At 39.8% G+C, this 16,259-nt stretch overlaps 1 protein-coding gene across 1 annotated transcript in view; it reads left to right on the forward strand.

The window, feature by feature from the left end:
• Positions 1–7,982: 7,982 nt before the first annotated feature.
• Positions 7,983–16,259, forward strand: part of OPN5 (opsin 5) — a 24,985-nt gene continuing 16,708 nt past the window's right edge. The window contains exons 1-2 of the mRNA XM_026044920.1: positions 7,983–8,079; positions 15,975–16,127. Coding sequence (XP_025900705.1) covers positions 15,989–16,127 — 139 coding nt within the window. The 5' untranslated portion in view covers positions 7,983–8,079; positions 15,975–15,988. The remainder of the gene's footprint in view (positions 8,080–15,974; positions 16,128–16,259) is intronic.

A 16,259-nucleotide genomic window follows, 5' to 3' on the forward strand; every position in this document is an offset into this window, starting at 1 on the left:
YGCAACTTGGGCAACTTACCCCTTTTTCTTTGCTGCCACCTCCTGTTGCACTGAAAGTAATGATGCTCAGGGGTTGACTTATTTTTAGTAGCATGAATGTGTTAATTTAATGGTAGAATCTACTTACTACTTTGCACATGGAGAATTTCCTCCCACATTTGCTCATTTGAAGCTGTTATAACATGGGTTGGCAGGCTACGATGTAAATAACTCAGCACAGGCAGGACATCATCCTCAACATTTGATGGCTRCTCTATTTCTTTTTCTTTTCCTGGAAGTAAATAGAGCATGGTTAATGGTTTTTAGCTTGATGCTTGTGGGACTTGGGAGATGGGGAGTCTGTGGCCCAAAGATTAAAATGTGTGATATGCACGGGGCAGCAGCAACAGCACCTGAGAAGGAGGTGTGAAGAAAGGCAAAAGGCAAGTGATAAACTGCACTGAACTTGAGACAGCAAAAAAAGATTTTGTTGTCCTTACCCTGAAGTATTAAAGAGGCTGTTGTGGTCTGCTGAAATGGAGAAGATGTAGTTTAAATAAATTAAACCAAAAATTTAAATTTTATTTTTAAATTTTATTTTTAAACAAAAAATAGGAGAGTTTTTAGTCTGAGTTTGAATACCATTTGTCTTCATAGAAAAAAGCTACTCCAACTTAAAACCTTAAAGACACCTTGTGCAGGGGAGAGATGTGCATCATGGAGAGGATGCACTCCATGAAGAAGAGGTTGGGAGAGGATTTTCCTGATGGACAAAGAACCTTGAAGGTTAGAATAAAATCTTTATTCTTTTATTTTTAAAGTTTTGTTATCTAACAAATAGTTTGATATCTAACCCTATCAGTAACTATTTTTTTGCCATAGAGCACTAAATGAAGACTTTTTTTTTCCTTCCTCAAAGTTCTACCAAAGTGTTTAATAACGAGGTCTAGGCAGAAATGGATTTTGGGAATCATTTTTTTTTTGTATAAAGAGAAATAGTAAGAGAAATAATAGATAAGATACACTTTCTAGTAATTAAAGTGACAGTCATTGCCAAAATTACTGGAAAGTGTCTGGTTTCATATTCAGAAAAAAATCCTTCCTTCAACACAAATCTTTAAAAGGGCTATTTTAATTTATTTATTTTTTTTTTTGTCAAGGAGGGATTCCAGATGAAGTGTGAACTATTAAAGCAGTCAAGGTCCAAACAGACAGTCTCTTGTTTCAAATTCAGCAAGAGCTGCCTGGGGACATGTTGTCATTGATGGGCAACCTAATGGGCATAACCTTTGACAACAAATGTGTTTGAGCGTTTTCTTAGACTGATGGTATGAAACAGAGAGATGTGCAATGGATGTAGACTCAGATTCAGTCAAATACTGTTCTGCTCTCTTTGGAACTGTTCCTCTTCTTTCCTTCAGTAGCCAGTTCAAAATTTCTCTTCCTGTTTTGAAGGATATCCATTTTTTTTTCATATTAGGACTGCATGAGATATATTGAATCTGAGAAGCCATCTAAACCCTCTCTGTGCCCACAGCTTTTCTGAGCCCATTCCTACTAAGTTTTGGCCCATGTTGCTCTTAAAGCCATCCAAGAATATATCCACTCATTTTGATGCTTACCTGTCCTTAACTTTAGACTAAGCAGCATTTCTGAGAAGAGGGAGATGTACATCAGGATTATAAAGTTCTCTCCAAAGGAAGAGAGAGAACTTGTATGCCCATAAATAGAAGTTCATGGGCAATGAAGTGAATGGGACTATTYATGCTTGTAAGTTCAAGGAAAAGTAGCAGAGCAGAGTAGCAGAGGGAAGTTGGACTCCATTCAAAAATGAACTCTTCTCCTTCAGATCACTGTATAAACACAAAGCCTAGAAGGAGAGAGTGTTAGACTGTGTAACTGCATTGGCTGGACTATGTTTATTATATTACGGGAGATCACAAAAAAAAAAAAAAAAAATCAAAAGAGCTGAGGGAGGACTTAGAGTTAGGAATTTGTCCAGTTCCCTTTAGGCTTCAGATTGAGTTTTGCACCAGAGGTTTAATTCATGTGAAAATATTTATATGACTGTATGAGGAGAGTGAGATTACATCTTTCCTGAAGTTACAGAATTCATAATTTAGCTTCTTGAAGTGCTATATTTTTATTCTTGAGTACAGGAGATAATCTGTCTGCAGATTACCTGAAGAAGTTCAGGTAAGGATGTTTGTGTTCCTATAACTGCCACCTCATTTAATTTAGGTGTACATGATTCTTCATACACCTGGTCATTGTGTCTTTCACTGAARGGCCATCAAGGATGTGTAGTTATACACTAGGACCTGAGGTGTACCCAGACTGAATGAGAAAATACTAGATTTTGAGACCAAAAGGATTTACCAGTCTCCTTTTTACCTGATTTCCCCCTCATTTTTTTGGCATAGATTTCAATGTTTCCTACACAAGCATGAACAAATTTCCAAGCATGAGACTTYCTGTGTTGATGGACTACGCATGCACATAGCTTGTTTGTCAGGCTATCCCTTCASATTTTTGCTTCCAGACTTTTGCAAAAAGAGGACTCAGATTGTCCTGGTGATAGAACACAGTTACGATGAACCTGGTGGTGGACCGTGACTTGCTTGTGCACCAAAGTCTGCTACCTTGCCAGCTTTCTTTTAGGTAAGATAACTTGTGTTTTACTAGAATAGAACCTGTTGACTTATTGGAACATAAGGTGTGGGGAGATGGGAAGGTGGTTCTCTCTCTTCTGGTATTTTTATGACTGAATTAGCTTGGACACAAGCTCACTCTAGCAGCAAAGACTTGCACAAATTTTAGTCACTTGGAAAAGGGAGGAAGTACCAGAAGAATATTGAGATTAACTTAAATCATCCTTTTCCAGGATAATTATCTGCATATGTTTCATCTCTCTATAATTAAGTATAGTAATCTGCTCACCTGTTCATGGACTATAGATTTTTATTTAGATATCTCTTTATTGGTCTTTTATCTTTCATATTCCTCTTCCTGGGAGCTGCAGGCAGAAGACTGTGTGTGTATATGTGTATTGGGGACAGAACTATGTTTTGATGAATAAAATATGCTGGAGATTTCATGCTTGTGTGCTCTTTTAATTTCTCGAAAAAATTAGAGATGATCATTTCCTAAATTAAAAACTGCTACACTTTCTAGCTGGAAATACTAATCTAGGCAGTATTGTAGCAAATGGAGTATGTARTAAGAGTCAGAAGTTAGTGGTAGTTTTGGTAGTTTTTCTTTTTCCTTTTTTTTTTTCCTCACCTATTTAGGACTGTTAATAATTGAAATGTTTTATTTTCCCAGTTTTCACAGAACTACAGAATGTTTGAGGTTGGAAGTGACCTCTAGAGATCATCTGGTCCAACCCGCTGCTCAGTTTTGTTTAGCTTTCCAGACCATCTCTCTGTCAAAAAGTGATAACAGTATTTTTACGTGCAAGTTATAACCTCCTTCTTTCACCTCTTTAACTTAATGTTTATGAGTCTTTATTTAGAAGAGAGTTGCTGCTGCTTCATCCTGCTTGAGAGGGGACCTCATCTGAAGTTTTGAGAGCACTTGTATTCTGTTCTGTGGAGAAGGGGAATTTTCACGGGTCTCTTTGATTTATTGCTGGACAATGTAAGAACAGCATATGGTTTCCTTGTCTTCTCAACCTATACATAACTAGATATATAAATATACTTATAAAGTTTTTATACCAAGTTGCTGTGTTATTTTGAAATTCTGTAGCTCCTTCACTCCAGAAATCTGTGCTTTCTCACTGACTTTCACCTTGACAGAGGTGGACTGATGCATTTATGTCATGCTGGCATGGCGTGTTGGGTACCTTTTTAGGTTGGACAGCCATTGCAGAGAAGATCTCAATGTCAAGCAGGTTAGTGCTCAACTTGGCAAATTGTGTCCCAGAATTAATATTTAAAATACCACCCCAAATGGTGCTATTAAACTTAGCATAGTCAATGGCTCCTTTAACAGTTTTTGGCAGCTAGAAGATGAGGCCCTAGGAGAGGATAGCACCCACCACCACTGAGCTGTTCAGTGCCTTCAGCTTTGCCCCAACATTGTATTAATTTGTTCTGTCACATGTCATGATGTACGACTTGGAGGTTTGCAGAGCCTTCCCCTGTGCCTGCTCTGTAATGAGTCCTGGCATCTATTTCTTAATGAGASAGAGTGCATGTGCCACGAGAATAATTTGTGTAGACACATCCTGATGGATGAGGCTCTTGCACTCAGATTCCCTCCTTTCCAGCCACTGTGCGTAGCCAAGCTGAAATTTAATAAGCCAAGGARGAAGTTGCTGCTTAAAATTTTATCTCAGCTGATAATATCAAACAACATCAAGCAACAACATTTTATATAAAATTATTTAAAAAAAAGAAGAATTTTTTTTTTTCTGGCATATGACAGGATTAACTTTGGATGAACATTCTACCTACYGTACCAGGAATATTGCCTAGTGATGCAAATGATGCAGTTAACAYAAGACTTTATTGTTTTTTGTTGTTTGTTGGAGAGAGAGTAGGAAAAAAGSTGTAAAAAGTGTTACAGTGCTGTTAGGTAGCAGTAACTAAAGCATTGACATTCTGATATATATTGTCAGTTTGTTTGTTTTTGGCTTTTGTATTAAATCATTAATTCATTACAAAGCTGCTTTAGAAATGGAAGAAATTATCTGCTAGCAAAATAGCAGCATTTCCCTTCTGCTTTTATTTGCTGTATACAGTTAAACACATATTTCCTGAATACTCCTGAATATTTTTTCCATCTGTCTTGCTGATTAATTTCTAAAAAATATTTCTTTTCTCAACCTTATGCAGTATGATTTCATTTCTTTGCATGATAGTTTTGTTGTTCAGTATGATTTTTAKGATAGTCTTGGAAGATACATGTCATCTGCATCCTTCTAAGCTTAGGATGACCAGCAGCTATTTGGTTTTCTCCAGCCACTAGAATGTATCTGATTGCTTGTCTTTCAAACCATGACTATGGTCTGTTGGTATGATTATAGCCTATTGCTAACAACATCTTATTGCTGACACCACTCACAATAAATTTCAGAATATTTCAGAATATTTCAGAATATTTAAGGTTGGAAGGGACCTCTACAGATCATCTAGTCCAACCTTCCTGCTCAAGCAGGCACACCTACAGCATGTGGCACAGGGTGGCATCCAGGCGGGTTTTGAAGACCTCCAGAGTAGGAGACTCCACAACCTCCCTGGGCAGCCTGTTCCACTGCTCTGTTACCCTAACAGTAAAGAAGTTGCTCCTCACCTGGAGACGGAACTTCTTATGCTTCAGCTTGTGGCCATTACCCCTCGTCCTRTCGCTGGCCACCAGTGAGAACAGCCTGTCCCCTTCCTCCCTGCATTCTCCCTTCCTGAACTTATACATATTAATMATATCCCCTCTGAGCCKTCTCTTCTCCAGAGAAAAMAGGCCCAGCTCACTCAGCCTCTCTTCATACGAGAGATGTTCCATTCCCTTAATCATCCTGGTTGCCCTTCTCTGGACCCTCTCCAGAAGTTCCACGTCCTTCCTATACTGGGGTGCCCAGAACTGCACACATTACTCCAGGTGCGGCCTCACCAGAGCTGAGCAGAGGGGCAGAATCACCTCCCTTGACCTGCTGGCAACRCTCCTCCTGATGCAGGCCAGGATSCCATTGGCCTTCTTGGCCACGAGGGCACACTGCTSACTCATGGTTAACTTAACTCATTTGTTTTGCAGTTCTGCCTTTCATGAGCTGTTTGCAGTGATTTTTGCAAAAGGAGACAGGAAACTGGAAATGACTGACATGCCCTCAAACAATTTAAATTTATGCTTTACATCTGCAGGTGTTTGGCTCCGTAGCAGATGTCAAAATCTTCCTTGACCCATARCAAGTGATGTTATGGGTCAGAAATTTCAGTAGCAATCTCCAAAGTGCAGTTCTTCTGGCACTGCTTTGGAGGAGAACCTTGTTCCTGGTGTCTCCTAATGCCAAATGTGCCTAGTGATGCTACCAACCACATTTTTTTTTCCTTTTTCCTCCTTTTCACCCATGCCTCTTTGCTCTTTACAAATCCTGCAACATCCATGTAATGCTGACCTCTTAAACTTTATTAAGTTCATCTGTTTCTCTCTCTTCTCCAGGAGTATGTTAAAAAATGAGAAGAGATGGGGGGCTACTATATAGGACTTGGAGCCTGTAAAGCAACCTGGTAACTTGGGCATTTTATCCTGAGACTCGTAGCATGGTGGAACAGGAGTGGTTTTGAAGGAACGGGAGTTTCATGCCCCAAGAGCTGTCCTGGCGTTTAGAGCCCTTTTGACACCAAATTGTCAGTTTGGAAGACTGAGTTGTTGTTTCTGAAAGGCATCCCTTCACCTTTCTCTGATTTGCTTTTTCATCTCATAAATAAAAGATGGCTCTAACATCTGCAAAACAATTTCTGGTCAATTTAGCATGAAGCACTATGTTTGTGTTAATTCTTTAGTTGACTGTCCTGAAGTCATTTGCACTCAAGGTTTTTGAGGCTGTAGCCTGAAAGCCAGTTTTGGGCCATTCAGGAGGTCAATCTGGAGTTGCCCAATCTCTCCTTTTGCATGTTGGGCCTATGGGATGAGGGACCTTTGTAAGTGTAGGGACAGAAGAAGGGTGACAAGGCCAAGACTGGATGGATCTAGTCTGAAACTGGGCTTCTGTAAAGCAAGTTGTCCCTTTCATATATGCTTTCCTGCCTCTTGACTAGGGAAAGGCAAAAACATGTCATTTTTCTTTTGATATAACTATCAGAGAGTGATAACCAGAGCTACTGGAAGGCTCCACCCCTGCCTCAAAGCAGTGTCAGCTGTCCTTATTTCTAGGAAACACTTACTTGCTCTCATCTTTGTTAATTTTTTTTCCCCCCTTAATTACAACCTGCAATCCTTTTAGCCCTAGGCAAGAGCAGAAACATACTAATGATTCTTTTTTTAAAATAAAGCAAGGAAAACTATTTTTGTATTAAATATCAAAGCATCACGTGAGTTATTTACAAAAATACCTCTGTCAGGGACTAATTCAACCTTTTAATTTCTAGCCTGTAGCAGAAATGTGTTAGTTTATGCTTACAGGACAACTAAAAATGTTCCCTGCAATCAGTATTCTTTCTTACTCAGCATAACAATCGTTTTGCTGCAACATGCAGGACACTGCTTCTTGAGCAGACAGTTCATAAAAGCAAACTGAAGCTGCCAGTCAGAGTCATGAAGATGCAGAAACCTTCCTTGGTGTGTAAAAATCTAGGGTTGATTTCTGTGTTGCATTTCTGTAAACTTCTTTTGTAGATATTCAATTTTATTTTTATTAGTGGTCCTTGAAAAGTCTTCAGTTGATATAAAAATGTACTGACAGGGGTGTAGTGAGGGTGATTTATGCACACGGATTCTTGCTGTGCACTACAGTTTTACAAGTGACTAAAGGACAGGGGAACACAAGCGAAACAGTGAGTGCATTAGTTAAACAGAATGCTAAATGATACTCTTATTAAATATGCAAAAGGACCTTTCAGGATTTCAGTTTTCTTTCCACTCTTTTCAGAGAGAAGCTTGATGAGGAATAAAAATAAAATGTAATCCTTTGAGTCTGACTTTCGGGACCGGGTCAATAGGGCTGCACAGGAGGCAACCAGCAGCATGTGACGAGTGGCTGCACAGATTTTGGCAGGTCTGCCTTGCACCCCTTCCCTGGTGGCGATGGGCTCCCGGGAGCTCTCCTAGATGTCTCTGCTCCTTTGGAAAGCTGCTCGGGGCTGGATGCTCTCGAAAGTGATTTTCTTGCGGTGGGGTGGAGGATGCTCAGCAGCACCGAGGGAAAGAGGGAGAGAGAGAGGGAGCCACGAGCAGCACGACATCCAAAGTCAGCAAGGGGAGGAGAGGGAGAGCTCGGCTTTGCAGTCTGTTTTCCCCCTGCCCCTCTTGAGTTTTAAAAACAGAAGCATCAAGAAGCTGTGGATTTATGGATTTTTGAAGATATTGCCTTGGTCTGGKCATTAAAATTAAAGCAGCAATGAAGCTATAGAGTGGATGCTCTATACCGAGTTCAAGAACAAGGTATGTCCTGTTTCTCCTGTTGTTCTTGTCAGAAAAACATTAAATGCTGTGAATGTGGGTAGGTATGCACGGACAAAAGTAAGTGCAAATACGCAGGTGTATGTGCATAGTTTGGTGTTTGCACTCTGTATATTCACTATTTTATTAATTTAGGTTCATATTCAGATTGCCTTCCCTAATACTTAGTTTCACATAGAATACTCTCACTTATCATTCCACCTCTTCTCTCCTTCCTGGGGGATAAGCTGTTCTGTCACTAGCTAGATTTTAGGATCTAGCCTTCTTAAATGTAGCTGGGAAAGTTATAACAGTGTTCTGAAAGTGCTGGTRTTTAGTGGTTGCACAATCCCTTTTCTTTTCCCTCCCTCCATCCCATCTCATAGTGTTGTGGTTATGACATGCGCCATATAGCCAGAGATAAATAAGTAATATGCGTGGGCAGCATTATGAGATTTTTATATATATTGGTCATGCTGGACTGGAATTTCCTTCAGTATTTCTGGAAGTGTGTAGAGATCTGGCATTACTTTAATTACAAAACAAATGGAGACACTTAACCGGTTTTCACACCGAGTAATATCAGAGATATAAAATATTGGTTGGTTGATTTCAAAGTCAGAAATTAAAACTAATGTCCCCAAACAGTCCATTACAGCGAGAGGGAAAGTATTTCCTGAATTTGTGTGTTTGTGACCCTTTTTCACAGCTCTCTGCTTGTTGTTGATAGGGTGAAGGTAGTTGCCAGAATATGCAAAATTATAAGTCAGCCCAGTGATGTGATGGCATTTTTTATGAAGTGGAAATTGGCTCTTTGTGTTTATCAGACTTCTGAACTCTTTTAATGGCAAATTAACACTCTAGCCCTCTCTTAAGAGTCAGGTACAGGAGAAGTGCACTGTTTGCATGCAGTTAGGAAATGACTGGACAGTGTTTCTTGTGGAGTTGGACAAAGATACTGTCTCCGTGCACCTTTCTGCATAGAAATTTGCAGTGTTCAACTTCTGGTTCAGCATTAAGAAGACAGAACATATAAGGATGATTTTAATATGAGTTTTAGCCTGTGATAGGAGGTGGAACATGCAGCAGAGAATGTAGTGGTCTCGAGTTGCATCCCCAGATGTTGCCTGGCTCTGTGGCTGCATCTAAACCACTATGTCACTCTAGGTTTATCAACTGGAAAAATAGTTATGTAAGTACATACATATGTAATGTCTTATTGCTTTTCATGAGAAAAGATCAGATGAATTTGCCCTGGCTRGTCAGCCAGGAAACCTCTTTCTCTTCTTGTGGCAGGACTAAACTTTTGCTTGTCACTGGAATGCTGGGTTAATGGATATAGACACATAGCAGTGCAGGGATAGAAAGGCTCCAAAACTGGAAAACTCCATCTAAAGATGCTGCAGAACCCCAGCACAGTCACCTTTGGACAAATTATTGGTGATGATGTTCTGTTGGCTGGGGTTGCCTCTCCATGCTGCTTTGGTTTGTCTGGTGTTCACAGCCCTTCCTTGCTGCATGTTCTCCCGAGCAGCAAGACTGCTACTATGTTCTGGCCAGCTTCACTTACTGAGTTGAAATTGTGCTTGGTGGATTGCTTGGCTCGGTTTTGGCCCTCTGTGAGACATACCTTGGCTATGTCTAACTTTTCCTTTTGGTCTAGCCAATCGCTGCAGGTTATGTAGCTGCAACATTTCAGTGTCAAAACACTTAATTGTTTTTTTTTTTTTTTTTTTTTTGCCAAGCAAACATTGGGAATGCAGGAGTTTGTAACCTGCTTTATTGCCTCTATGCTGCGAGTACTGCAGAAATGTTCTAATTCAACAAGGCAGGCTTTTGCAGCCTTTTCAGATCCCATAATATGTCTGTTCTCACAAGTGCTGTCCTTTGCAATGTATATTTAGGACACTTGAAATGTGCTTCCTTGTGCACAATTGAGCAACTGTTCATATTTCGTTTTGCATTAATAAGTATTTTATCAAGGCTGAATTAGGCAGATTAAATAATCTGCATTCTTAAAATAGTGAACTTAACCACCTAGTAATTTCCCCCCAAAAGGATCTTCTTATACTAGAAATCAGAAATTCTGGGAGACAAAGTCTCTCTCAGATATATGAACGTGATTTGCTAAAGAAATGACTGGTCCTATGTTACCTTGTTTGACAATTTTAATTAACCTTTGGAAAAACTCACCTAGGGAGGGCTATTAAATTTCCATTGCTAAAACTTTCAAGGAAGACTAGACAGCCATCCATAATGAGATAATTAAGAGTTCAGCCTGCCTTGACATTAAGTTAGACCAAGCTGTTTGCTTGAGGACCTTTCCGTCCTCTTTTGTGGCCACAGGTCTTGTAATGCTCATATGTCTCAGCTTCATTTCCAATGTCTGTCTCCTGGAAAGTGTGAAGCCCCAGTTACCACTCAGTCAGGTTTCCTGGAGTTACCTAGCACCAAATACTCCTAATTTCTCATTGAAAACTTCAAGTAGCGGATTGTATTAGCAAGAAGAGTGAGCAGTTATGGACTTAGCTTCCAAATCAGAGACAAGTGCTGCTATGACCATGTTATTCAAATGCAGTGCAGTTGTCAGGATTTTCTGCAGCTTGGATGCCCTTGAACCTTGCTCGCTGGATGCAAACATATGTTTTGGCTACTGCTTGGGGTATCAGCAGGGATGACCCTGCAGAGAGAGTTATTGGTTGTTTTGCTGGGTATCGAGGATTAACTGTGTATATACAACGCTTTGAAACATGCAGTGCTTTTGATTTTGCACATCAAAATTTGGAAATGTAACAGGTCAGAGCTGAGTCTCAACTCTGAGTTTTGATCTGCAGATTGTAAGGACATCATTCAGTTCTCTCTCAAAGGTGTTGTCCTGGGGAAAAAAGAGAAAAACACGTTTCACTCACAGTTTCGGGTTCTCCCTTAGGCCATCACCTGAAAAATCATAGTTTATTTTGCTAGAACTAATAAGGTGATTGTTGCTTCTTAGAAGCATTGTGTGCCTTTGCATCTGTTAGGACAGCCTGTGCTTTATAAAAATTTTCCAAATTAGCAGAATGCATTACTCTTGCTCAAACTGCTGACTTCAGTGCCATTACAGCAGACTCCATTAGTCCATCAGCCCACCTTGGTCATAGATACAAATTCACTTTGTTTCTCTTTGGAGAAAAGAAGTTCAAACATTTACCACAAGCTGTGCATTGAGCGGAAAAAGAGATGATGCTCTGTGGGTCCTTGGGCCTGCCCTGAGATGGGTCCTGTCAGGCTTTCTGCTCTTGGAGGCTCTAGGAGACTCTTCCAACAGAAGAGAATGGAAAAATTTGGATGGAAAAACAGATATTGGAAGGGTCTTGGTGGGAGCTGAAGATATTGGAAGAGTCTTGGTGGGAGCTGAAGTGCCCAGGCAGCATTTCTGAGTGGGCTGAAGCTGCTTTCCTTGAGACAGAGAAGACCTGACAAACGAAGGAGAATACAGTGTGAAGCCCCCGTGAGAGCTGTGGAGAGGGGTTAGGAGCAAAACTGATGCAGGGTTGGAGAAACAGTATTGATTGAAACCACACAGAACAGTTCCAGCCTTCTTTTCAGTCTGGGAAGTTTTGAGGCCTGATATTGCTGTTTTGTAGAGACTGAGGTTTTGGTTCTCTTGAGGTTAGCAGTAGCATAATGATTCCATTTTAAAGAATATATCATTTCAAAGTGGAATTGTTTGTGTTAATTAAATATGAATGTCTGCAGCCCAGGACTAAGTGTGTCTTCATTTCTAATAAGAAATAGAGCATTTTTGTCTTTTGCTCTGGCTTTAAATCTGWTTTCATGGGCCCTAGTGGCCTTTTGGCACGGGATATACTGGAAAGAGACTCTGTAGATGAGCTAACTCGACAGGCTGTGATGCAACCATCTCTTTCCGTACTTCGGTTATCAAAGGTCTGCTACATGGTRACATCTCTTGTTCTTGGAAGGCAGCAAGAAGAAAATGGTCTGGGAAAATTRATTAATTTTGCAGTCCTTGTCTGAGTCTGCCTGACACACTAGCTGAAACACTCTTGTGTCACAACAGATCTTTTAAGAGCCTGTTTTTAACATGTTTTAGCCTTTTTTTTGAGAGCCTTTATTCATCAGAATCAAAGACTTTAATAAAGGGCAAGATTTTTTCCATATTTCTTAGAGGGCTAGCTTTTAATTTGAGAGAGACTCCAAAATGGAACTAACCCAGTCATGACTTATATTGAGGACCTCTGTTTGTAAAGAATGGCCAGTCTTTTCTGAACCACATTCTCTTCCATTCTCTTCTGGAAGACACGCTCGAGGTTCAAATCAGCATTTGGTTCAGGGGTGGATTAAAGTTGCTCCAAAGTAAAATGTGGTAAAAATAAGTAAATAATAAGTAAAAAAGAATGGATGTGATGCCCTCAGGATCTTAAATTAAATTAACAGCTTAAATTAATGTAAATGTAGCTGCACATACCCACATAATCACATGTGAGTTTATTTTTATCTCCCAGATTCTGTTATGGGAGAAATAAGAGGCATTTCCATTTTACTGTTTTCATTTCTGATTAGCACAAAAGAAGATACAGCCTTGTGTGATGGAGCACACATCTTACCTGAAATGATAGAAATCTTAGGTTGAACTTTTAGCCTGATGAATAATTATTCAAAATGATTATTGACCTTCAATAAGAGYGAGAGACAGAATTTATCTTAAAATAACCCCCAGGCTGGTGATTAAAGAAATTACCTATTAAAAAGAAGGAAGAAATTCAAGTTCTGTCTTCAGGCTTTTTAAATATAAGCTGAGATTAAGTCATGACATTTTTTTTTCTTAAAGAAATCTCTCCTACTAAGAGTAGAGCTCACTTCATTAAAAATGAAGTTRTGCTTAGTGGTCATTCTGGAAGAATATTCTACTTAATCACTCTCCAAAATACAGCAGCTAGTAACACTGTTGGAGAGATACTTGACTGAGGTTGCAGRTCACTAGCTAAAACCACTTTTGAGAGACATTATTTTCCATTTATCTCCAGCTTCTTGATACCTGTAGTTTCCTGAGCTCTCAACTGGGATAATGGGATCCTCTCCATTACCTTACTGCTCAGGTACTCTCATGTTAAGAAACTTCTGCTTCTGCATTACATAACACATTTAGTTTTTTTTCTTTTTTCTTTTTTTTTTTGAAAGTGATTGCACTTAAAATTTCCCCAAAAGTTAGAAACAAATCTTTTTTTTGTACAAATTCCACTGTTTTCTGTGAACAGAATGCATTCATTTGGCTTTCTTACCAATTTAGACTAAAGTCTTCAGATTTTGTCAATAATTGTCAATATTTAGCTGAGTTTTATGGAAAAGGATCAGCATACCTCACTTGGTTGTAGCTTCACAGGAGCTGGTAGATAATGAGAAATTGCAAAGTATGGGTCAGCTATTCCAGGGAAGTTTTCCTCACAGTAACATCTCACAGCTGCTGCCCATGATCCAGGCTCCCATGAACTTTTAGATTGTGGGGTTTTTGACCTCATCTTTGTAATACCATGATATCCTAAACACAGGTACACAAACACACCACTTCTACCACACATTATTGGTTATAAACAATGCACTATTGGTTAGCATATGCTGAAATCAAATTTTCCTTTTGAAGGCTGCTTTTATGTGAGGGCTCCCAGGTGAGCCAATTTTCTCCTTGTGAACTATGTAAAACTGTCATGACTGGGGATTTTTAATGGGGCTCGGAAGGAACATGTGCTTAAACACTTTGATATTTCTTTATATCAAACCCAGATTGTCCTGACAGGTCCAAGGGGTGCTTTTCCATTTGCATAATTCAACCACCACATGGATCAAATGTAGCAGCTGCATAAAAGAGGCAGAACTTTGGAAGCTGGAAGCCAGAAAGGAGCAGGGATCCTTTTTAAAGCCAGGTAGAAGTTGGATCAAGACCTGTGACTGTGTTTTGATGGAGAAGAAGAATAACCTGATAGTTTTCCTTCTCATATTTGTACCTTACTTGGTCCTTTTGTATGACAGTTTTTCTGGGTCACTGCAGGCTGTGGCCCCTAACTCAAGCTCAGATAGTTTGCAGTCTGAAATCAAGGGGACAGTGAAAATTTAGATAGCTTGTTCATCAAGGTTGTAGGAGGTGAAGAGGGCTTATGAAATCACTCACAGTATTTTTTTTAATTAATCATCTTTTGCCTAGTTTTTCCTTCACAGGGAACAAAGAAAATCAATGAAGCTGCTAAACTTTAAAGACTGTAGTACTACTTGGAGCTATTTGCCTGGGATTTTTTGTTTGTTTCTTGCAGCATTTTGTGGTTCCTTCTTTCAGTTTCTCCTGCAAGTTACAAAGTTTCCATTACTTCACCAAGGGATGAAACACACCTCAGCCTCAACCAAAGTAGCTGGTTAGGACATTGGTCCTAAAGGATGTAAATAATGATGAGATCTGTCCTCAAAAGTTGAGGGTCAACTGGAGAAGGGATTGTGGACAGTTTTGGGGTAGGTAGGTGCCATCTGTTTCAGGTCTGGCCGTATTGGGTTGTTCTCAAGAACACTGTCCACCTTCAAGATGCTGAACGTCCAAGTGCTGAAATGTGGACACCTAGTGTGCTTCTGAGAAAGCTAAAGCTGGATTCCTGGCTGTTATGTACTCCTGACATATTTTGAGAGGAGGTGCTTGTAGATGATGATTCAGTCTAAGCTGGGCAAGTGTCACCTTCTAAGCTTTGTCCCCTCTCTCCACCAAGGAGTAGAGGGCTGACACTCCTAGCTTATGCTCCCTCTGTATTTAGACTTTGGTGGGAGAAATTTAGAGCTTCATAATTTGCCCCAGGTCCCACAGAAAAAAAACTATGAAAGAGCTGGGAGTTGAACCCAAAGCTGAACATGCCACTCCTGCCTCATAGGCATGGCAGTCACTGACAAAAAGAAGAGTGATGACTGAATGTCCAGAACAGTTCTTGGCTRTGTGGTTTCAAACATCTCAGAAATGTTTTTTATCTTATACTTCTCTACACATTCAGCTGACCTGGAGGGGCAACCTGAATGGAAGTTTGGCRGATACTAGTTTTTCCTTGCCATGGTTTGCTCTGTTTATTTTAGTACATTTGCCCTCAATAGCCTGTTTCATAAAAGTAGAAATGGTAATAAAATTTCAGCTGTTAATGTGTTTGCCTAAATGCTTATTATTGGTCACCAATTATGATAGGTGAGCAGTACCTAAACAGTACCTTTATTGCTTCTTTGTAACCACAATAGGCAATTACTCCTCGTAAGCATAACCATAAAAAGATACCTAAGCATCTCTAAGGAGAATTAGTAAATATGACTCTTAACTGTAAACTTTGCAGATCTACCACTTGTAGACATAATGGCCCTCGAGACACGAAGAAACTGCTGGACTGTCTGACTGATAATTCCCAGTTTCTGGGGATCATGAGAACAGTGTGTATAGAAAAAGACAACAAGTTCAGTGTGCATTAAACACTTTGAGCAATGAAACCATTCAGACACAAGCAATTGCCTTGCTTGTTTTCTCCAGGTTCTGACTCTTGGGTCACACTTGCATTCAGCTGGAAGCACCAGGTTCCTTAAGATACTCAGCGAAGGCCTTTCAGATGCCTCWGGCTTGAATCTCTCAATACAGCAGTTGGTAGATGCAGCTCAGATGGACTGCTGTAATGAGTGCTATATGAATAATGATAAACTTGAATAAATAAATCCATGRAAAAAATTGTGGCAGGATGCTTTATGCAGTTTTGAACTGGGTCCTGAAAAGGCGTGGAAGCTGGAAAATAGAAATGAGAATGAGTAGGTGCTTCCTCTACATAACCAAAATATCATTGCGATTTCTGGTGGTGGATATGATCTGTGACATATTCTATTCTTTTCTTTTTCAGACACTGAGCCAGACATGAATGGGTTGGCATCAGATCACAACACTTCCTCCCAGGATGAATACCTCCCGCACTATCTCCAGAAGGAAGATCCTTTTGCATCAAAGCTTTCTAGAGAAGCTGACATAGTAGCTGGATTTTATTTGACAGTAATTGGTAATGTTTTTGAAATTCATATTTGAAATATGAACATGTCACTGCGTCCTTTCAGGCACTCACAAAGAAAGCACTCAGATAGATGTATAATTATACGTTTCTTCATACTAGAAAGAAAAATCTCGGTAGAGG

Source organism: Nothoprocta perdicaria, unplaced genomic scaffold (genome assembly GCF_003342845.1).
Source record: "Nothoprocta perdicaria isolate Ctin4 unplaced genomic scaffold, notPer1 scaffold_39, whole genome shotgun sequence".
In the NCBI taxonomy this organism is placed as follows: domain Eukaryota; kingdom Metazoa; phylum Chordata; class Aves; order Tinamiformes; family Tinamidae; genus Nothoprocta; species Nothoprocta perdicaria.